This window comes from Lepidothrix coronata, unplaced genomic scaffold (assembly GCF_001604755.1).
Source record: "Lepidothrix coronata isolate B3197 unplaced genomic scaffold, Lepidothrix_coronata-1.0 Scaffold195, whole genome shotgun sequence".
In the NCBI taxonomy this organism is placed as follows: Eukaryota; Metazoa; Chordata; class Aves; order Passeriformes; family Pipridae; genus Lepidothrix; species Lepidothrix coronata.
The window spans coordinates 196,712-221,746 of NW_016690375.1; the positions used below are offsets into that span (position 1 = coordinate 196,712).

The 25,035-nt window shown below is 40.6% G+C and overlaps 1 protein-coding gene across 7 annotated transcripts in view; it reads right to left on the minus strand.

Annotated features, from left to right (window-relative positions):
- Nucleotides 1–25,035, minus strand: part of FAM13A (family with sequence similarity 13 member A) — a 166,750-nt gene that overhangs the window by 69,940 nt on the left and 71,775 nt on the right. For all 7 annotated transcript variants that reach the window (XM_017831702.1, XM_017831706.1, XM_017831705.1 and 4 more), the window contains one exon: nt 4,272–4,444. In XM_017831702.1, coding sequence (XP_017687191.1) covers nt 4,272–4,444 — 173 coding nt within the window. The remainder of the gene's footprint in view (nt 1–4,271; nt 4,445–25,035) is intronic.

Here is a 25,035-nt window from a genome sequence, read left to right on the forward strand (position 1 = left end):
CATGCACGTGTTAGAAAGCCAGCACGGGGTATCTGTGCTGGCAGATCTCATTGCAGCTGTGATGGCAGTCACAAACAGGAATTTATGATCTTTGGCACACAAAGGCAAGGCTACAAAATACAGAAGGCAATGGCTGGCTTACTGAACAACTGCTGTGGTTGCTCTAAGCTTTGGCTCTCAGGAACTGCAGAATGTTTTTCACAGTCTGGCTGCCATACACACACCCATTCCTCAGCCCCCGACCACTACTAGCAAGGACGGGTGCCCAGCCCCACTCCTTTAGTCGATATTTCCATGCACAGAGCTTACAGCACTTCAAACAGCAGCGTGCTCTCCCACTGAGGGTTCCTCCTTCAAAACAGTACCAGGATTGCAGAGAGATGCAGCTCCAGCAAGTGCTAGAACAGACATACACAACAGTAAAGCAAATTGCAGTGCCCTTTCCTGGGCAAAAGTTCCAGGATTGTGATTGTATATGAAGTTTAGCACGAAAGGCTGAGAGCATTGCTTGCAAGAGGCCCTCCTACCTTTGTATCCACTTAAATCATAACATATCCTACCCCTAAAGTAAAATCCATTTGAATCTGTGATTTAAGCAGTTATTTGAAGTTTTAGTACCTCTAAACACATCCAAAATCACACCAGTTCCTACCACAATTGTGTATGCCCTTCTGAACCAGTTTTAAGCGGACTTTTCCTTGTAGATAGTAGAAAGAAAGAGGGACCCAAACAGGGACTCTGAGGTTCACAGAGCCGCAAGCCCACTCTAATATCTTCTCACTGAAGGTCTGATAATGCCCCAGGGAGCCCCATTCCCTCCAGCCCACACCCTAGTTCCAAAGCTGCTGCCTTCCCCAGCTCCTGAGGTCTGCAGTGTGAGTCTTGTGGTTCTCAACCAGGTAAAGATAAAAGTATGTGTGTGGTTCCCAGGGTCTGGAGGTTTGGCTGCCCTGCTCTGAAGCTCTGCACAGGAGCTCTTGCAAAAACAAGATGAGACTCACAGAAGTATGTAACAGGCTGCATATTGCCTAAAGACTTCCATCCTTCTTTCAGAGGACCAGTCTCTCCTCTCCTGCCGCTTCCTTTCATTCTCCACTGGTTTTGGATTTAATCGAGAGGTGCATTACAGGTGTGCTTTTATGCTACTGCATAATTAGCAGTTTGTCCTTGCACACAATGATGATAAATGAGGCAGTTTTCAAAAGAACACATGCATTAAGTGCTACTGGGGATTTGGGGTACATAGAGTTAATCCACCTATTTTGGTTAGAAAAAAAGAATGTATCAACTTTACAAATAACATTTTCTTAGGATAACTGTTGAGAACAGAGGGTGATACAGAATTTATGCTCTGCAACGTTTTGACTGCAACTGATACATTGTTTATTTCAAATGACATCAGCACCTTAAAAAAAATCCTGCAATGAGGAATAACATACCTGTAAGGAGGCATAACATGACTTTCAATATTTAAAAAAAAAAGGTAAGTTAATCTAGAAGACACAGTCACAACCGTAGTTGCTACTTAATATACAAATCTTCATTTTAAGGAAAACTGTATGAAGACACATACTAAGAGGTATGTCAAATAGTATTAAAAATTACTAATCAACCAGAAGTCTCTCATTTTCTCCCTGAAGGCCTCTGTTCCAGTGCCAAATGAAACTGATTGAAAATTTATTAAAGACTGAAGATTGCAGTCCTTGCTAGAGGGGGCCTTATAAGCTTCGTGTGTGTGGTTATTTCTTCACTTTTAAACACTTGTGAAGCTGCTAAAGATGGAGTTCTGCATCTACTGTTGTGTGTAACCCTTCATCCTCTTCTAATCCACCCATATCATGGTATCTGAGCATGGAAAGGGAACAAACCAGTTGTTTTCATGAAGCAGCAAATAATTATCACTGCCAAGAACAACCTTTATTCTTTTCTACCAAAGATCATATCACAGCTGAGCAGATAGAGCAAGCAATTTCACTAAAACATACCTGATAATTACATATAATTAATGATAACATTTATTTAAGAACTATTACTACCTTGGGACACAAAACATCCCAACAAGAATAGCAGTGTGTTTGCAAAGCACTTTATAATCTAGGTCAGATGCCAGAGTCCTTCTGCCGAAAAAGGTGGAAACTCCTAATAATAGCCTTGCACTGAAATAAAATCAGGTAATACCTCATTGTGGACTTAAATTACACAAGAGTGACCCAAGGCTGCCAAAAGCACGTTTAAAAATACTCCTGATATATCAGAGCACTACATTAATGCCAGGGAATAGGGGTTTCTGCCTGTTGCACAGACACTTCACATGTGTTATGTCTCTCTGCTTTTCCTCTTAGGGGTGTTCCAAGGCCTTGTCTCCATCCCGTCCTGCCCAACAACCTGCCATCCTGAAGCTGGGTAAGAAACAACAAGCACTACCTGCTCTTCCTCCAGCAGCAGCAGATCACAGACACAAAAGTACCGGACACAAAGAGCGCTGTGGATATTCAACTCAATTAGGTAAATAAGTACAGAAGTGTGATAGAGGACAGAAAACTAGGGCATTCTTGAACAAAATGGGATTACAAGAGAATTAATTTCTACAGTTTATTAATTTTCCAGATAAAATTAGAGATGCAGACATCTTTCACTCCAAGGCCTACGCACAAAGATTAAGATTCTGCCTAATTACAAACATATCTCATTTGGTGCTTAATGTCCTGTGCCGGTATCGGCCCAACTGTTCCATATTTGTACTCTTCTAAGCAATTACACATTGACAAGAAAGTATGAATTCCTACAGCAAATAATGACACCTTTTGGGGAATGTTCTCCTAAGAGAACAGCAGTTTTTGGGGTACCTCATGAAGTACATCAGTCAGTACACACCTTCCCAGACACAAGACTCTGCAGTCCTTTGTTTCAGCCATGGAGCACTTCATTTCCCCTTACACCCTGCAACACACAGCAGAATACAGGCAGGGGCACACTCTCTGCCAAGCTCCAGCATACCAACACAAGAGGCTGTAGCTTCTGACCCAGCCCCACCTGCCTGGCCTTGTTTAGCTGGCAGAACTATACTGCCTTATCAGTTTTGCCAGATGACCTGCTCTGGTAATTGTTTCCCAACTCATCTCAGTCAAAAGGAGCTGGATTAATGAAGCCACGTAAACAAACATGATGTGTTCTGGCTGCAGGAGCTTTGGGGGAAGTTCAGGGAGAGTAAATACACAGCTAATGCAGCTAGAACTTAGAGAGCACATGTGTCTGCAAGGGCTTCACCATCATCACTACAAATCAAAATCTGGTGTCAACGCATGATTTGCTAACTTGTAAATTGAGTGCTAGTGCTGAGAATAGCACACATCTCCTGCTAACACAGTGAAGTCAGTTATGTGTCTGGCAGCACTGCCTCTGCTTTGTGTTTCTATTGGTGTGCTGAGACACTGCGGTGTTGTGTTTCATGACATGTAAAATAGCATCATTTCCCACATTAGGCCAACTCCTTATTTCAGTAGCACACTGCAATTTCCCACAGTAACCTGAATCCCCCATGTGCTGTGCTAGACACAAGAGGAGAGAGAATGACAGACTCAATTTAATATCCTGAGAAGAACAAAAAGATCCTGGTTCAGCCTGATGTTCAGGGAAGGACTTTACAAGAAAGCAAACTGCACATTACCTGTTCACCTAATCAACAATGTGCCAGCAATCAAAACTCAAAATACTCTTTTAAGATAGATACCTTTGTAGATTCTTTAAACCAATAGACTCTCATAGATTAATTCAGACAGATAATCTTACAGATATTCTCTATATATTCTTTATTCTGTCTTGTCTGAACAATAGTAGTACTAGCGTTGTTCTTGCCAGAAAGAGAAAACCCCCTAAAACCCCTTCCTTTTGGACTGAGAGTGAGAATGAAGTCAGCCATCTGTTAACACTTAACCTGGGCAGATCAAATACGCTTGATTACTCAGAGGAGACACCTGACATTGCAGTTACATCTTGTGCTCATTGTAATTTCTAGTGCCTGATCATAGATCAGTCCTGTCCATCTGCACTCCTTCACCAAGCATCCTACCTTCAAAAGCTTGACATTTAATGTTGGAAAGGCAAACCAAAGCACACAGCTGGCACTGGAGTGTGTAGATCGAACAGCAATAGGCACATTAATTTGACTTAGACCCCAGTATATTTTGTAAGTGTTCAAAAAGCCCAGAGCTGGAGGTGCAGTTACAAAACAAACAAGGAGACAAACACAAAGACAAAAAAGGAACACTAACCTGGAGAAAAACACATCACTGTTAGTGAAGGAGACTTCATCTGTTAAGTCCATCTCCTTCCCACGTGAACCACTATCTGTTAATTGGAGGCTGACCCGAGGTATTCCATCTGACCGGCCCGGTTGTGGCACTAGGCACATTTGGTTGGATCGTTCCACTGTGGACTTGGTCATCTAAGGAAGCAAGGAGAGAAATGTGAAAGGAAGAAAGGCCAGAGCAGCCTTTTCAGATAATCTGTAACAGAAAGACATTCTGTACCAGTGCACAAGCAGCAAAGAATAAGACAAGGTGCAAAACAATATTATAATATACATATAAATCAAACATTCTGCTTGATAAAGGCTATTGAAAGAAAACTAAAGGTGTGTCTATTGAAAGAGCAGGGGCAAGAGTGACATTAAGAAAAGAAAGGTTAAGTTAAATAAATACTTATTTTCTGCATCACGAGAGAGAGATTAAAAAAGTTTGCATTGAATTTGCTTCTTGATATGACTGGAGATGGTAAAAGCAGTTATATACCTCTTCTCAACCCCCTTCACACCCTTTTTAACGGCAATTGATATCAACACATGCCCTGGAAAAAAATTTCTCAAGAAGGATGAAAATATTCTGGATTGGTGCTCTTTGCTGAGGCAGACAGAACACAGAGTTGGAAACTGAGCTCTCTAAATACAAGCAAAGTTTCTAAGCATCATCGAATCCATCTACGATAAGGCCAGGGCTCTTGCTCTGACCCATCAGGGAAGCATACAGAGTACTTCATCAGACAGCTGTCCAGGATCAGTGGCAGATAAAAAATGCCTAGGGGAGAAGAGGAGCATGTTCAGGGGTCTGTCCTTCATGCACTGCCCCAGATTTGGAATTCTGTGGTACAGGACCTTTCCTTGACTTGGCCATTGCACCTGGTTCACTGTATTTTATCAGCAAACATTGAACCTAACCTTTGTGATTAAATTCAGTTTTCTCTTGTGTTCACTTCTGTTTTTAGCCTTTGCAAGATCCAATGGCTGGGAGTTTCACAACATTGTTACACATTGTTTAAAATTAAAAAAACACACCCTTCTATTTTAGATATGGCGACAGACAATCTTTCCCTTGTTTTTGAATTGTGAGAATTTGCCAGAAATAATGCTGATGGCTCCTAATGACTTTAATTATCCATTTGTTTACCAGTTCTGCTGTCTGCTGTAGTTATTACAAATATGTTGGACAGTAAATTGGAATTCCTGTACTCCTAAACCCTTTTTGTACCTGGCTTACCCTAAGATTCTTTGTAAAATTTTTATTATACTTCTGTTCCTAGTGCTTTGTTCCACTCACAGTTGTTTTCAAATGCTTTGTGTGTGTTGAAAAGTTTCACAGGACAGAAAGCTGCTTCTTACTGAGCTCTGAAGAGAATAAAATGAAAAATAAAATGTGTATCAGCAGCAAAGGGAAACCAGACAGATATGTTGAGAGAGCTTTCCAGCTTCAGCCTCTGGACCACATGCTCTTGGCAAGATCCCGCCTTCACTGACATCAATGGGCATTTTGCCCAAAGTCAGGATCTTACCTTTGTACCACTGCTGGCTTCCAGTCATACAGCAATACTCTGTTAGCCCAACACCTGCAGCAGTCTCTGGCTGTTGGCATCACGGGAACTGGCCACATGTCACATGGACACCAGGCCGTGCCTCTCAGCTGCTACAGAACGGCAGCAGTGATGTGATTTAAAAGGGGAAGACCATGTCTACAGGGAGGAGGGGAGACAGGGAGCATTACAGGAAAGAAGTGCAACAGGAGGCATCAGGGCCTGGGATCTGGAGGCACTGACTCACTGAATTCTGATGGAAGGGGCTGTTAAGCCCTTTTTTTGCCACTGAAACTTGCAGTCAGCCATTTTAGCTTTGCTGCAGCTGGAGATGACTGTTGTCTGCGATGCTTGCACAGGGACATAGAATCATAGAATTGTTTAGGTTGGGAAAGACCTGTAAGATCATCAGTCCAACCATTACTTTAACACTGCCAAGTCCGCCACATCTACACATCTTTTAAATATCTCCAGGGATGGTGATTTAATCACTTCCCAGGGTAGCCTGTTCCAATGCTTGATAACCCTTGCAGTGAAGAAATTTTTCCTAATATCCAACTGAAACCTCCAGTGGCACAACTCAAGGCCACTTCCTCTTATCCTATTGCTTGTTACTGGAGAGAAGAGACCAATCCCCACCTCACTATAACCTCCATCCAGATAGTTGTAAAGATCTCACCTCAGCCTCCTTTTCTCCAGTCTAAATATCCCCAGCTCCCTGAGCCGCTCCTCATAAGACTTGAACTCCAGACCCTTCACCAGCTCCGCTGCCCTTCACTGGACTTGCTCCAGCACCTCAATGTCTTTTTTGTAGTGAGGGGCCAAGAACTGGACACAGCATTTGAGGTGTTGCCTCAGTACAAAGTACAAGGGGACAGTCACTGCCCTGGTCCTGCTGGCCACACTATTTCTAATACAAGCCAGGATGCCACTGGCCTTCTTGGCCACCTGCTGGCTCATGTTTAGTGGCTGTTGATCAGCAGCCCAAGTCCTTTTCTGCTGGACAGCTTTCCAGCCATTCTTTGCCAGCCTGTAGCATTGCCTGGGGTTGTTGTGATCTACGTGCAGGACCCGGCACTTTGCCCTTTTGAACATCATACAACTGGTCTTGGCCCACCCATCCAGCCTGTCCAGATCCCTCTGCAGAGCCTTCCTATCCTCTAGCAGATCACCTCTTACCATAGCCTTTTGGTGCTACTTCACCATGAGCCACTAGAGCTGATGTCACGCACATCACAAAAGCTCTTCACCAGAGTAACAAAAATGGTGACTGTACATAAGCACAAACCTCTAAACTAGAACATATCCTACACATTGTTCCATCATTACTTTACAGAGCACATGTGGGTGTAAGCAAAGCAGACAACTTCTACAATGTAGTACATATAACAACAGTCATTGAAGCCTGGAAAACAGAAGGACACCAGCTTTTCCACCCCTACCCTACCACGTGCATCCTGATTTCAAGAACACAATTAACAAAGCTAATAATTTTGCTACCAGGTACTGCAGAATCTGCCTTACAAAAGAAGAAGTGCTAGCAAACAGGCAACATCTGCTGAACAGCATTATCAGAATCCTTCTGCGCAAATTGTTCATGAACTTCACACTTTACACATGATTTACAGAAGATCCTTGTACTAGGGAATTCTATAAAAAAATCTATTTATTATTCTCGTGCTCTAAAAGAAAAAAAAAATTTGTTCAGTCTTCAATTCTCATTTTCTGGCAGTAAAAGATCACTTGCATGCAGGCACTTACAATAAAAGGCATGCTAATCACATACAAGTTCTGCAAGAAAATTCTGTTTGAAAGATCACGTTCACATTTAGGATTACCACTGCGTTTTTTAGGGCATTTGAAAATCCCCAAGAAGTGGAAGGAACCGATGTTGTCCATCTGCTGTTCCTGATGGTCTATAAACTAGTATTTTGATAGCTTTGGAAAACAACATCATAGCACTGTAGTTATTTCTTTAGCCATATAGTCTGCAAGTAATAGCAACTTATACCTGAATTGAATTTACATAGACTTACTTTCTGTATAAAACTGCTTTCAGTTGCATCAGTACCAAAATACAGTGAGGAGCAGGGAGTTGGACACAATGAACCTTATGGGTCCCTTCCAACTCAAGATTTTCCATGATTCTATGTAGAAAAAAATATTCCTTGAACTCATATGCATTAAAAGTTAAATAAACACTTTTGTTTAAGTATTGTGTCTTCCATCCTTATCAACAATAGGGAGGAACAATGTTTGCTATCTCCTTCCACAGTTTTTACTGACCCTGTGAAAAAGTCATCTTCACAACTACCATAACAGCAGCACTTCGCTGCGGTGCCACTGAGATGAAGATATGCCTGTGGGTAGGCAAAAACTTCTGTAAGTTGAATTCCTTACAAAGGAGATTAAAGAACTACTGTGAGAGGCAGCTTAAATGCTTTTTTGAGTGGTGGAGCTCTCAACAGAAAATTTTTTGGCAGACTTCTTTGTTCATGCACATGCATAAGTTTCATGCAATTAAGCTTGAGAACATTACCTTACAAAGTGAGGACAAAAATGCTATAGGTTAAGCATTTTCAAGATGATTCTGGGAAGATAAGCACATTTAGCTGCTAGATGATAGAAGAGAGAAGAGAGTGTGTAAATACAATGGAGCCAAGAGTCTTTTCAGTGGTGCCCAGTGTCATGACAGCAGGCAATGGGCACAAATTGGAACACAGGAGGTTCCCTCTGAACATCAGGAAACTTTTTCACTGTGAGGGTGGCAAAGTACTGGCACAGACTGGCCAGGGAGGTTTTGGAGGAGTCTCCATCTGAGGAAATATCCAAAATCCATCTGGACACAGCCCTGTGTAACTTGCTCTAGATGAGTTTGAGCAGGAGGTTTGGACAAGATCACCATCAGAGGTCCCTTCAACTTCAACCACTCTAGAGATTTTCTAATTTCCCCTTTGACAATCTTATCTATCCAGCAAATGAACTGAATGTATGAATTGCTGCATACTGAGATGCCTTATCTGGTGTGGCATCAGTCAAAGCAGCACTTTGTCCCAGGCACAATCTAACCACTACAGTCTGCTGAACAGTAATCTATACATCTTTGTAAATACATGAAAAGCTTCACTTTGGAAGATGACACAAATAAATCCAAGGACAACCCTAGAGAATAGGGATGTTTTTGTTGAAGAAAAATAATTTGATTTTTGTTTCCTTAAAATTTTTTGTTGTAGCTTAATCCCAAACTATATTTGACAGAGATCAGACTTAGCCTGAACCAAGTATATTGTGGGCTGTTACATTATAACTACAGGCTCTGGCCACTGAAAGCATAGGCTCTGCTGAAATGTCCTACTCTGTAATTTCAAATACACCTTCATTCCAGCTAAATACAAGTAAAATAGTATCAGGTGCTACTGACAATCAAAGGGACCGGCACAATAAAGGATAATCAAAACACAAAGAGCAGAAAACCCACAGGGAAATATTAGACATTATATCCTGCATTTGGTTTTCAAGTTTTGTTGTTTCAAAGTTCAGATGCAAGAAACTGCGTTTGCAGTCTTAATAGAGACTAGTCAGTTTTATGACCGCTATAAACATACGTCATGATGAGTGTTGAAGAAAGTGCAAGAAAACCTTTCCCCTAGAGGCACAAGCTGACCAGTCAAGGTGGCATCATCCCACACAATACCACCACCAAGATTCTTCATAAGTGACTGCGTGCATCACAGAGATGTTTCATCTTCCTGTGAGGTATAGGGAGTTCCTGGGTTCAAAGATCAAAGATAAACACACCATGTATTCTAAAGATCTGACATGGTGTGGTGACTAACCTTTCTCTGTTTTTGAAGAACAGGGACCGCTCCACACCAAGATGAGTCTGGAGAGCCCTGTGCATATGAATCAACATGATGTAAAGACACAGATCCTTGGCACAGGTCATCCTCAGAAATCTGAGTACATCACTCATGTTATCAAGGAGGAAAAAGAAAAACTCCCAATATCCCAAGCCAAGCATGAATATGTAAATAACTAGACAATTCATACCCATTTGAGTAAGTAATTATGAAGTGTAAATGCACAACTTTAGGAAGAAACTACCTGCGAGTTTACATTTAAATGTTACAATTGAAAGGATAATAAAGATATTTCCATAAGGTTATCATAAAAAAACCCATGAGGTAGTTAAAAAGAAGAATGTGCTGTATATGCTTTAATGCTGCATGAGCATACTACTCTTCTAGAGGAGAGAGAAATCTCACTCAAAAACTTTTTTGATACACAAATGGAATTCTTAGGATTGTCCATCAAAACAAAGAGCTCCAAATCACTTTTTGAAGGGCTTCTTGTCACCCTAGGGCTCTTTCAATTTACAAGTTGTCTATATCAATATAAATATTCCACAGAATAGCAAAAGGCACATTTCTTTTCAAAAATCTAAGCGTGGCTGAGTGATGCAGGGAAATCTGGAATGCTGCTTTCTTTCTCACTCTAGTCTCATTTTGGCTAACTATCAGCACAAAGCTTACATGTCAATGTATCCACTGATCAGCACTACCTCTGCTTCATGAATGACTAAGAAAGGGAGACCATTAGCCAGCTCTTGCCTGACAGCTAACCAACCTGATTCGACCAGTTCTGTTCAGTAAAATAACCATGGAATGAGACATCTGCCAAAGTTAACCAGGATTGGTATTTGGCCACTGATACCTCTTGAAATAAATATAATTCATTCACTCCATTTAAAACCACTAGGTATTTCAGTGAGATTTCTAACCACACACACACACAGCTGTAAGCTCTCTACCAAAGTTAGTTAATGGTAACAACAATGACAGTGAATTACACCACGCCTTGTTTGGAGACGCTTACTTTTCCCAGAATGTTTAGGTCATCCTGAATTGTCCCAGAGAATCAGGTGGAAATTCCTGCTGAGATAGCAATACCCTTCAAGTTATTCAGTGAATAGAACACATATTTATGCTGTACTTGTGTTGTTCTCCAAAACTTCATAGTGCGACCAGTTCTCATACAACACCAGCTTTGCCACTATTCTTCTTCAACTTCTGGGATGAATCTGGATAGGATGAATCTCCTGCAGCTGTGAGTACCAGATATCTTTCAGGCCCAAAGGCAGGAATAGCTCTACAGGAAGATTTTTCAATTACATTCATCTCACATTTCTTATATAATTCCCATGTGTCCCGTGGACACACCTGAAGAACAGGATGCCATCCAGAGAGATCTGGACAAGGTTGAGAAGTGGGTCCATGGGAATCTCATGAGGTTTAACAAGGCCAAGTGCAAGGTGCTGCATCTGGATCAGGGCAACCCCTGGTACCAATACAGGTTGAGGGATGAACACACTGGTAACAGCCCCGCTGAGAAGGACTTGGGGGTGCTGGTGGATGAGAGGCTGGACAAGACCCATCGATGGGCACTTGCAACCCAGAAAGCCAGTCGTGTCCTGGGCTGCATCAAAAGAAACATGACCACTAGGTCAAAAGAGGTGGTTCTGCCTCTCTGCTCTGGTGGGACCCCACCCAGAATGCTGCCTCCACCTCTGGAGTCCTTAGCACAAGAAAGACATGGATCTGTTCAAGCTGGTCCAGAGAAGGGCCACAAAAATGATCAGAGGGACGTAACATCTCTATTATGAGGAAAGGCTGAGAGAGTGGGGGTTGTTCAGCCTGGAGAAGAGACAATTCCAGGGAGACCTTACGCCAGCTTTCCAATACCTAACAGGGGGCTTATAAGAAAGCCAGAGAGGGACTTTTTACAAGGGCATATTACGATAAAGTAGGTAGATTCAGACTAGATATATGTAAGAAATTTTTTAAAATCATGGTGGTAAAATCTCAGGTTGCCCAGAGATGTGGTGGATGCTCCATCCCTGGAAACGTTCAGGATCAGGTTGAAAGGGGCTCTGATTAACCTCATGTAGTTGAAGGTGTCCCTACTCATTGCAGGGAGGTTGGACTAGATGGCCTTTACAGGTCCCTTCCAACCCCAAACATTATGATTCTAAGACCTTAAGCCTGGACTAAGCTTAAAGCAAGGGAACAGCTGTCTTTAGAATGGCTGCTGTCTTACTAAAATGCGCTTGTGCTTAAATACTTGCCAAAACATAGATTCCATTCCTTGATTCATCACTTTACCTACCACCTACAATATTGATTTTAAAACCACAGAGACATATTACAGTTGTGAAGTTCTCCTCAAATTAAAGATGCCTCATCATCTTAAATTACTGACACTGGGAGACAAAGATCAATCCTTAGATTGATCAATCTCTGTAATCCTTACCAGGTTTACCAGAGAGTCAACATATGCAAAATAATTCAGTTACCAGTTCTCTTCCATACTCAGAATGAAGCCTGAAATCCTTCCTTGATTAACTGCCACACTGAAATCATAAAGTCACGATAAATGCGGTCATCCTTACAATATGTGCAGCTGCCACTGCCAAATTTGGATTTCTCTTACTCTACTTGTATTTTTAGGCACTGGATCACTAAAACACCTCCTCTGTACTCTGCCCTACTCAGATATCAAAGTTATAAATTTGATGCAATCCTAACATGTATGAAGCTTTAAAGTTCAATGAAGTTCTGATGTTTTATTCAAATTTAGGTGCCTTAAAGACGACAAGACTCTTCGGATTCAAAGAGTTGAGTATTATCTTCCTTTAAACCACATCCTAGTCCTGCTTGTCAAACTTAATTTCCTTTTATGACAAAGGTAACCCACCTAATTGATTAAGGGAAGACAGTTGATGTAATCCTTTTGAATTTTAGTAAAGCTTTTGATACTGTCTCTCACAGGATCCTTTTGGACAAACTGTCCAGCACACAACTGGACACCCATCATGTGAGCAATTGGCTCAAGGGTTGAGCACAGAGGGTAATAGTGAATGGGGTGACATCAGACTGGCGACTTGTCACCAGTGGGGCTCCACAGGGCTCCTCTACTTTGGGCCCTGTGCTCTTCAACATCTTCATAAATGACCTGGATGCAGGACTGGAAGGAATACTAAGAGTGCCAAAGACACTGAATTGTGAGGAGCTGCTGACTCCTTCGAGGGCAGAGAGGCCCTGCAGAAAGACCTTGACAAATTAGAGGGCTGAGCAATCACCAACCATATGAAGTTCAACAAGGGGAAGTGCTGGATTCTGCACCTGGGATGGGGCAACCCCAGATGTTTGTACAGACTGGGGAATGAAATGCTGGAAAGCAGCGCCATGGAAAGGGACCCAGGGGTCCTGGTGGATGCCAAGTTGTATCTGAGTCAGTAGTGCCCTGGCAGGAGGGCAAACCATGTCTGGGGGGGCGTCAGGGAAAGTATCGTCAGTCAGTCAATGGAGGCGATTCTCCTGCTCTGCTCTGCACTGGGGCAGCCTCAACTTGAATACTGTGTGCATTTTTGGGCATTGCAATATAAGAAAGATATTAAGCTGTTAGAGAGGATCTAAAGGAGGGCAATGAAGATGGTGAAGGGCCTTGAGGGGAAGCCGTATGAGGAGCAGCTGAAGGCACTTGGTCTGTTCAGCCTGGAAAAGAGGAGACTGAGGGGAAACCTTAAGACAGTCTACAACTTCTTCATGGGGGGAAGCAGAAGGGGCAGGCACTGATCTTTTCTGTGTGGTGACCAGCGACAGGACCCGAGGGAATGGTATGAAACTGTCAGGGGAGCTTTAGGTTGGATATTGGGAAAAGGTTCTTCACCCAGAGGGTGGCTGGGCACTGGAACAGGCTTCCCAGGGAAGTGGTCACAGTACTAAGCCTGACAGAGTTCAAGAAACATCACCACAGCTTCCATATTTGACAGAAGCCACTGCAAACAGCAGAACTGCTTAAATGCTTGAAAGTAAACACACACCTAAAAGCTTTGCAAATGTTGCATGATTCCAGAGATAAGAAGCCAGCAAATGCTCTCAGAAAGCCTACGAAATTCAACACAGCTATGCAGATACTGCATTTCCAGAGATACCTTCCTTGTCACTGGCTGTGAATCCCATAAATTTGTTTCAGTAAACTTTCCCAATGTTAAAATCATGTCTGTTATAAGCCAGTCAAAGCACATTCCGTGAAGAAATTCCAAATTTTCCCTGAAGGTTAAACATAAAAATTGTACACTCCAGAAAGATGTAATCTGAGCCCAAAGCTATACTGTCCTAAAAACATTCAAATTCAAGAAAACAACCCAATACTAAGATTATCTTCAAACCTGCGACTCTCCACGGTACATGCACAACAGGAGGCTGTTAGAGTGAACCAGCAACATCCTAAGGCCCTTTTTCTGCAGGAAACCAGACACATTTGCCTAAGGGAATCCCTTCAGCCTTCTGCCCTCTGCAGCTTGACAGGCAGCTTTGCCAAAACGCTGCAGGCGTGCAGTGTGAATGGGATGTAGGCCAAAAGTGACAAGATGTATGGGCCTCAAGCCAGAAGATACAACCAGCTCCCAGCGATCGCCGACTGCTGGGTGGCATCTATTTGCCAAAGGATGCCTAGTGCAGACAGTGCTCTGAATTGGGGTGAAGAGAGCTTCATCCAAGAAGAGAGGAAAGAGTGGGATTGATGCAGACTTTGCAAAATAGGGGTCTGCAGGTGCAGCAGAGAACAGCATCCCACAGCTGAGTGCACAGCCTGATCACTGCAAATTGGAATTAAATGTTTAAGTCTGATTTGGCAAATACAGCCATCAATGAGGAATCCCAGCAAAAAGCACGTTGAGGACTCCTTGATGGGCTAAATAAAAAACTCAAAACCAAAACAAGCATGTATGCCTTCACATTGGAGAGATACAGTGCATAGTTTCAAAGTAATATACAGGGAAAATTACAAAATAACAAAAGTACCTCCTCCTTCTTGAGGTAATACCAAATTCCTTATGCATATGTTTTTCAGGGCAATATGAAATAATCCTCTCTTGCACTCCTTCCTAGAGATTTCCATCAGCTTATGGTTTGGCATGTACTGTTTTTGTGTCACTGCACTGAGAAAGACTCTAACCTTTGGGTTTGGTTTTTGGTTTTTTTTCAATTTCCTCTTTTAAATTTATGTAATCACGTCATCATATGAACTGCTGGTAACCTAAATCTGCCCCATGTATAAGCCTGCTTCCACATACTCTTTCAAAGTCACTCACAAATTCATTTTTGAACTCCAAGGATCTCAAACTCCCACTCTTCAGCTCCTGTGTCTGTACTCTGAGGCAACGCACTTAACACAGTAGAATGGCTGTATATTCTCTTAGGCTGTGGAATTAATCTTATGCATATATCAACATCACCATCCAGTATAAAGACAAAACAGCATTATAAGTAAAACCAGTTAGTGGACTGTAAATGGTGTTAACCTTTTTTCCCCTTGCATTTCTGTTTTACATAAGGAGACTGGAAACATGGATCTACCATTGCTTGGCCACAGCAATTGACAAGTCTTTCCTATGGCCTTTGCTCAATACTTATGGCTCTCCTTCAGCTTCAGTATTTTTAACCAGTATCAAGCACAGAGGTGCTGATGAGATCTCAGGCATCGTACTGCCTCAAATTACCACCTGAAGCTTTGGAAATGAGTCCCAAGGTTGGTTTCATAAGCAGATACATTGCACCAACCCCTCACACTGCTGGGACACTGCTCCTCTGGGAGTAACTTCTGCCTTTCCTTCGCTTGGTTTCTTTGGACTCTCCGAGTTTGAACAGAAGATGTATCACGAGCACAAATATGGCTAGATGATCACAATCAGAGGACAGACGTACAAATGAACTTAAAAGGCTGACTATGGTGATGATTCCTGTTTTCAGTTTCCTATAGACTTTCTGCTCATGTCCATATTCACCTGCTCAGTCAGAACAATACCGAGAGCAATAAAAATTATGGTAGGTTACCGTAGTTACAATGGGCATCATTTGATATTTCAATATATTCTTAAAATAAATGTCACCTCCAGTGAAGGAATCTTAAAGCAAATGCTCTGTAACTATGTGCTATGCTGTTTAAGGGAAAATGTTAATGAGACCATCAAAAGCAAGAGAACAGAGGTAAGCCAGTATAGCACCCATCACATTCTTCCATTCCTCCTGTTGGCTAATTGTTTGAAGTGTAAACAAGTCTTTGCTAAAGGATTTCTTCCTTAGAAAAATGTGCAGATGTGCCAAAATTCAGAGCTGCTCCACTGAAGTCCATGTAAGTAGGTTGGAAAGTTCAAACAAGCTGCTGAGAAATCTGTCTTTCTCCATGTATGGTACTTCTGTTCACAGCATGACAGTGAATTACACAGTAATGAAAGAATTTGCTGCCTAAAAGACACTGCTGGCACTGGCCCGAACTGTGCTATATCCTATGAAGTGCAGACAAACCCTTCAAGGAAAATTTCTCCTGTCCTGCAATACCATATGGCCAAATCATTACTAAGGGAACCTGAACAACTAAAAAGATGACTGTAAAGGCTGACTCCAGCTACTCACCCTTCAATCCCTTTTTCTTCTCAGCAATAAAGAATGCTGTTTACAAACTGTAAAAAAAGCAGGTTCAGGCCTTAGGAATTCTGAACAGAGGTGAAGCAGCACTCTCAGGCATACCAATAAAGCGGCACTAAATGTGCCCAAGCTCAACTAGCACATTTTTATGGCCCTCTGAATCAACACTGGGTAATACAGATAAGCTGAGACTCCACTAGAAATTCCACTAGATCACGCAACAATCCAGCAAAAAAAGGACAGGAATGATCCCCTTCTTGGATCATTCACCTCAGAACTAAAAAAGAAGTTAAAATACATCCTGTACTCTAACAGAACCTTCCAGGTGATCTCATAGGTGTTTTCTATCTCCCACTTTTGTGGACCTGTATCTTCATTATAACTACACCTCCAATTATAAGTACAAGTCACTGCAGACAAATGACTCTAATGAGTCATGTAGGTGTGTTAGATCAGATTCTTCTGTCATTTGCTAGCAAAAGTTAGAAATCAACATTCCTGCAATTAACGTAGGGCCAGGCTTGCCACTGACTGAATGCTATTAAGATAAGCATGCAACAGTCAGGGATTGCAGGAATCAGGCAGTACAGTAATTGCTTCTAATATGTTGAATAGAGATGAAAAATGAGAACAAAAGTCTGTGAACTAAAAGCAGAAAACCCTTGGATAGCAACTATTTACTGTTCTGTCATGGATTCTGCAACAGCACATGTAGGTTGATGTGTTTTAGTATAGAAATTAATTTAGTTTGCATAAAATAATGCTTCCAAGGGAGCAGAGATCCACATACTGAGAACACAGCAAGCAGCACTAGCTAAGAACCTATTAAACATTAACCTCCAGAAGTCTGCTCAATACAGGCTCTGGCAAGAGATCTTATTTACACTGGGCAGAGTGCATACAAGTGTATTTTTCTGGTTCTCTATGAAAAGATTTTATTTACAGTTTATTCCAACACTTGCAAATCTCCTGTTCATTCCCTATTATCTTTCAATTCATGCTGGTTTTTACAAGGCAAACATTATTATAAGATTATACCATTCTTCCTATATATTAGCTGTTTTCTTTTAACTGTACAGCATATCTTTACGTTAATTAAGACAAGGGGAAGAACTCACCACCATTAAAACAAAAGATGCAAGCTGAAAGACAAAAGCTACTAGAAAATATCAAGCAGGTGTAACAGTCACATTCTTAGGCTGCCTGAGTTCCTAGGCTACTTGGAAAACTTACAACAAACAAAGCAAAATGAGAATCTCAAACACAGTTCAAGTTGAGAATCCACTGTTGTCAATGTTTTGTTCTTGCATATTAGCTCTTGAAGGACTGGCAATCTGTTTGATGTTACCCTTTAAAATCCAAGAAGTAGAAAGAATATGTGCTCATTTTCAATAATATGTCATACTTCAGTGACTAAGCATATTTTGGAATATATTTTGTTTTTCTAAACATCCTGTGAACTTGTAGATCAAAAAAAAAGTCAAGATATTTTTGATTATAGTTATACTAAATCCTAATTCTACTAGCATAGATTAAATAACTGTACATCTTCAGAAATCTGACACTGTTACTCTCAGAACACTGTCTGCTACTGGGATTCAAACAATAAAACTAAGTCATAATTTTCAAATGCCAGTGAAAGTCAGGCACTTGTATTCCACATAGAGTACTAGAAATGACAAAATGTAGTCAAGTGACATTTGCGAAGTCTTAAAGAGCACTTTTCTGTCTGTGTTTCTGTCAAGGAAGATTATGCAATTACACCAACTTTTGTACTTGCATAAAAAATAGTATTATTACACAATTACACTCCTGTGCATCTCTGAATTACTGAAGCTTGAGAATTCCTTGAGATTTTTAGCACTGCTTGTAAAATCTGTGAAACTGTGGGATGAAATCTGTTGTGCTTTAAAGCCTGATTTCCTTTACAACCAGTGACATAGCTACTATACAACTGGGATAAATGAACCTGAAGCCACAAAATCACTAGCGTGCATCCCATGCAGAAGTACTACCTCAGCATCACTCTTCTAACCATTACAGATCCCCAGAGAATGTTCTAAGGAGTAAGGCTTATTAGCAATTGCATTCTTTTCATTCCCATGTGGAAAAAAACCCCAACAACCTCTAGTACAGCATACTGGATACAAAACAAACAAGCTTTGTTTTGCTCAACTGTGTGTGTTCAACAATCACTGTTACCGTTTGTATCTGAAGAATTACCTAAGCCCAGCTTACTGTCAACAGCTGCCAGTGACCACCTCTCCATCTCATACTCCCCAAAACCTGCCCAAACTAGAATACCTGCTCATGATGGCATCAAGTCCCACCATCAAGCCCCTAAGGAAAACTTTCTACTATCAAGAGTACTTGGGCCAAAGTAAATACTCAGCATCTGTACAGGACACTGCCAAATCCCAGGTTTTGAACTAAGTTTCTTTAATGATTTTCACACAAGAATTGACAAGATCTCAGGGAAAGCCAGAGAACATTTAATTTCCTAACTTTGACAAGCAGCATTTATTCGCAAATAGTCCATAAAGCAAAACTTCTAGTCATCTCCTACATCTGCAAATGTGGCAAATTTAGACACTTGATCTTCCTAACCTTACAGTATAATAACAACAACAACTTCCATTGGCCCATGGTAAATAATGGACTGTTATTTTCCACAAGATGTATTACCATCATACCAAAACTACACTCAAACAGTTCAAGAAGTCTGTAAGCTTCCTTGGGCATGCCTTAGACAATCTTTTAACTCTAGGTTAAACATAGTAGGGCTTCCTGATCCTCAAATAAGATTCTTAGGTAATACTCTGCTACAAATGCTAACAATTATCAAAAACCATTAAAAAGAACACCTGACTTGTCCATTCCCCCCAAAACCAGAAAAGAACTCGCTTCATTCAAATCCCAGCCCAGCATTCTTATACCTAGATTGGGTGATTTATACTGGCCCAAGAAACAGGTCATCTTCTTTCAGAAAGTAAAAAATCTTCATTGGTAAACAATCTCTCTCTTGGCAGATTCTTCACAAGCCATACAAAATGCAGATTTTACAACGCATGAGACTTCACCTCAATAAAAGCTTTAAACCAATTAACTATGGAGACCTCAATGATTAGGAAAGATTAGAACATCCCTAGAATACTCTTCGACCTATTTATTCTTCAAGAGCATAATCCTTTCACACCACGAAGCACTGACACTAATATAAAGGTTGACTACTCCAGAGCTCCTCACTTCATCCTGCATGAATAAATAAACACCATAGGTCAAAGGCATCCTTAAAGGAGAGACTAAATCACAGGCAGGGTGTAAGACATTTAGCAATGTCTCTTACTCAGTTACCCTTCCTGTACTTATTTCTCTTTATGTTCATCTCTTCAGACAGACTGACCGACCGGGATTATCTGTGGAAGGGTGAGAGTATTCAATTACATATTTATTTTCAATTACGTGCTTGAATTAATTTTAGGGAGATGACTAACATCAGCAGAAAAGACTGAGAAAGAACCTAGCAGTAAAAGACATTGTCGGCCACATCCTGAATAGTTAGCACTACTGACTCTATGTCAGAACCTTGGCAATGTTTTTGTACATTTCAGTGGAATAAGAAAATACTTGCTACAGTAGTTAAGCTTTAGTTATTCATTATACTTTTTCTTCAAATAGAATAAACTACACTGGTTCCTTTATCCATTGCCATTATTAAGTAAGAGGGATTTAAACAGCATACTTGCATCCTACACTGTTATCTGTCTTGGATGCAAAATTCAAAACGGAACAGAATACTGCTCTTGCTTTTATCCTTTTCAACAAATTGTTGAATGGGCATAAAAACTGTCAAGTTTCAGCCTCAGTCAACTGTAGTGCCAGAACTGCACAGTCAATTTAAAGTCTTTTGTATTTGTAGCATGCTACCACACTGTAATACAAGCTTTTAAATGCATCTGATTATGACTGCTTAAATAAGAAATTAGGGGAAAATAGTTACTAAAAACAATGGCTATACATTGCGCTGTATTTTAATGACAACAATAAACTTATTTGTTGATAATTTGATATTCCAAGATATCTTTGGAACAATCTCATTATTACTGCTGTGCTCATCCTCTCTTTCCTACTTGATTCAGTAATTAATCTCTTTCTGGTCTCACAAAGTGCATAATCAGAGGAAACTGGCCTGTGGGGTTCTCAGTTCAAGTTTTAAATGTTGCTAAGAAAGCCTTGAATCTATTTTTAGCTATTAATATGTAGAAGACATTTAGTCCATTAATTAAAATAAACTTGAACTTAATCAATGTGAAACTTTTTTTAACTGAAGTACAAATTAGATTTTTTACAGAAACAAGGAGTCAGTTTCTCTTCTACAATAAAGAACATGCCCCACTGACTTCACCAAAATGTCATCCAATTTAATGCATTAGAGTACTTGGCCTTGTGCCCCAAAAGAGGAAAGCTATTACACGTGACTGCTCACTGACTTCATGCAGGGACTTTGACAGAAAAAACAGTTGTTGTCAGTGCAGTGATTAGGGTTGTGAATACCAAGAGTAATTTTTCATTAGGAAAAAAACCCAAACAACCACCATGGTAGCTTGTAGGGGTTATGGGTGGTAGAGAGAAGATGGACTGTTCACTATCCCCTTCAGCTAAAAAAATTAAGAAAAAAAAACCAAAAGGAAAAAAAAGGGGAAAAAAAATCAGGCGACCTTCAAGTGACACTAGTAAAAGCCATGTTTTGAACAAACAAAAGGAGTCAGTTCTTCACGTGAGAGGAAACAATTTGTGGCACACTTTTCCAGATGACATGTTGGAAGCAAAAAACTTACACACATGCAGAGAGGCACAAGACAATTACTCTGTACATCACTCAATACACAAACCATTTCAAGAGCAGGAAAACCTCCAAGAATAGTCACCAACTGGTAGAAAAAAAGAAGGAAACACCTTGCTGCCTGTCCTCACTCTTCCCTGGACATCTGCTTATGGGCAGTGTGGGAGGCAGGACACTGGGCTAGATGGATTCCAAGTCTGAGCCAGTACAACCACTCTTATGTATGATGAGCAACCGTTAAGAGGATTATTCAGTGGATTCCATGCTGCAAATAACTGCAGAAATGATGCATTAGCTGATTGCATGGAGACAGACTGCAACAGCTGACTCTTTACTGGGTCAGCAGCTGTACACCACAGAGGAGGGAATATTCCATTTCCCTCAGCAGCACTCCATGAAACAGCGCAATGCAGCCTTTGCTTCAGGTGGGTGTCATCAGGGTCACACCCGCAAATTTTCCCAAGGCTACAACAAAAGTGCACAACAGGGTTGTGCATGGAGCAGTTCAAAAGAAACAGTGAATTTAAGAGTTCCTCGCTCTCCCTTCATTTGATGTTGGAGGGGGAATATGCTGTCTCCTGTACTAAGTTCCCTGGAGCACAGCAGCGCAGGTGTGATACGAAGCAGTGCTGTCAAGGGTGCCAACGAAGAACCAAAAGAGCCACAGCAGAGCTGCTCCTACTCACAAGATGAAGACAAAATGGAATCTTTCCCCTCTGTGATCATGCAAAATAGCTCATGGCTGATTAAGGCTCTGAAAGACACACAAAGTATCAAATAACCTATTATTTCTAAGACAAAATTGTATAGCCAATGGCATGGGGATCTTCAAAGGCATTTTCTAATTCATATGGTCACAGGTATTTTCATGCACGTTAACTGGATGGAATAACTAATTTTTATTCAGGTATCAGTTCACAGAGTCATCATTCAGTGGTACAGGTACCTTCAGGAAAAATACAGAAAATGATTTAATGTGAACAGAAATTGGAAAAAAAAAATCTCTTAACAATGTATACTTTCCATTTTATACCCAGAAGGTGAGGAAAGGGGGAACAATGTCAGTAAAGCTGACATACAAACCATGTAACGAAGATTGAAACAGCTAGTATTTATATATGGGGTTTTTGCCTTGCTTGTTTTTAGCACACAGATACCAGGCCAGCTTCTTCCTATCTGCTGTTTTACCTTGCCATCATTTACACTATACTTTAATAACCAGAATTCAGTAAAGCTGTTTCAGACAAAAGTGATAAAAAGCAAAATCTCACAGTTTGCAAAAAAACCGCATCACTGCTTTTCAATATAAAACTAATACCCTATTCAGTTCACCTTTCATTTCCTTTTGTTCTCCCAAGACTATTTATATATATGACCTTTTACCTGAGACCATATCTCTTAATAAATAGCTAAAGGTTATTCTGTTTTGCATCAGTACAGCCTTAACCTACTGCACTTATGGTCATAAAATACACACAAAGGTCATGAATTGTTATACGTAAGCAAGAGAGAAATGTGGAAATCCATTATTTTTAGAGAGGACTGGAATATAGAAAAGGAAATGACAAACATAGTAATAATCCTACGACATACCCCAATGCTCCCAGCTCCATCTGTGGAATATCATGGTATTTTCTTGGAGGAAGAGAAAAATCTGCCTTCAGCCACCCAGAAGGACTGGCTACTGAATGCTGCAAAATTTGAACTGACAATGCCAGGATCAAACACAATTCCAGAATTTGTAAAAGGTTACAAAGACCTCACTGAGGGAAACTATTCACCTTCCATGCCCATCCCCACAATCTGGAACAAAACCATCCCCAAATTATCAACAGTGTTTGCAGTAGAAATCCAAATCACCCCATACTAGCTACTATGAAGAAAATTAACCCCAGTCAAAACCAGCTGCCATCATCCTATGGTAGGGTTAAGGTGTCATGCAATGGTATAATGACCACACCTCAGCTTCTCATGGCTGAGGTACAAATAAGGGGCCTGCAGCAGAACTTAAAATCAAAAAACCAAATCAAACATTTACAAAGTGACACAAGCCAAATGCTCTCTTGCTGGGTTTACCTAACTCTCTGTGTGTGTGTGCGTATGTGCATGTATTCAGTAACAACAGAGCTCAGAGCAGTTCCAGGGGAACATTTTATTCTACCTTGCAATTTTGAAAATTGGAGTCTGACTCATCTATTTACTGTAATGTTATTCATAAAACAGAAAAAGCAGATCTAGCTATGGGAGAAATCCAGGCTCTCCAGACCTGTATCTCACATTACAGCTGCTTAAACTCAGCCTTGGAAAAGCTAAATTGCATTTCAGATCTAAAAATCAAAATATTCACAAGCAAAAAGTTCTTCACGCATGGAATTCAGCAATGTTACTTTTAAAAGGTATATCTGATTTGCAGTAAATTAGGAAGTCCGGAGTATCTCTATATTGTTCCAGTTACTAGTGTAAGATTCCCAGCACACAAAAAACAGGCCCCTTTCTTAACAGTGAAACTGAGATGTTCACTGCTTCCAATTCAGGTCAAATGCTGCTGGGATCTACTGGATATATCAGATTTTCAAGAGCACACATATTCAGACACATTAAGAGTGTCTGGCCCCTTGTGCCCCTTGTATCACATGCTCCTGTTCTCTTAGACTGCCCTGAGCCCACTTTATGACAAGTAAGTTTTGGGACACCAGAAATGTTACAGGTTTACCACGGTGTACCAACCACCTTCTCCTGGACAAACTGTGATCTTCACAGTACTCACAGGGGGGCTTTTCAAAAATGCATTGGACTTTTACTGAAGTCAATGAGCATTTCACTGCTCTTAATAACAGCAAAAGAATTAATTTAGTTCTGGTTCCTTTTGAAGCTCCCACCTTCAAAGTACTACAGATGAAGCTAATGGCAGAGGTCAGCGAGAATTAAATGCCACAGGCTGAAAAATGTCTTACACTTCTTCACTTTGGATCAGTTCCAACTGTCTGCAATGTGTCCTTGTTACAAAGACAGCACTGATTACTGATCTAAACAGAGGGAATAATGCTGATCATTTTGTGTAACCTGATTAACTGAATGACTAATTAATGAGAAACATAATAAACACTGGGGAATCTAAACAGCAGGAATTGAGAGATTTGTCTTAGTAGAAAAATTCTCATCCTCTTGCTAACCTCCTTTTTTCCCCATTGGTATAGCAAGGATGCTCAGAAACAGCTGGCTAGTGCAGAGACTGACATGTTTATTTTACTGTACCTCGTTTCTTAGTGCTGACTTTCATGGTTCCCTTTTGAAACAGGATGTTGTACTGGCTGAGATGGACTGCTCCCAAGTGCTAAATCACAATGTTGCATCACCTCACCCTCCCAAAAAAAACCCCAAACAAACCCAACAAAAAAGCCAAAACAAAACAAATAAACCCCAAATAAACCCAAATCAATAACAGACAATAAATGAAAACATTTCAAATAAAACATGTGCAAGTACAGACCAGGCCATACATACACATATGGATCTTATTATCTCTATATTTTAGCTATGTGGTATTATCAAGGGACTATGATAATATCGAAGAGCATTTGTTTCAAGAAAAAACTGTGAGAGAGAAAAAACCAAAGCTCCTAAGCATCTCAACTGCAAAATTAGTCAGCTGTATTAAAAAAATTTATAGTATACTAGAAATATGGACAGCAGGAGAAAGACATTTGTTATGTGTCTGTGTTTCCTTTATATGTCCTAAATCTTGGCAAATTTATTCTCATAATGTGTTAAAATGAAAATATTACTGGTGAAATTCTAGCTAAAGAAGTATTGGCATAATAAGTTATTACTTTATAGAGTTTAGCATTAACATATTTGTGTAAA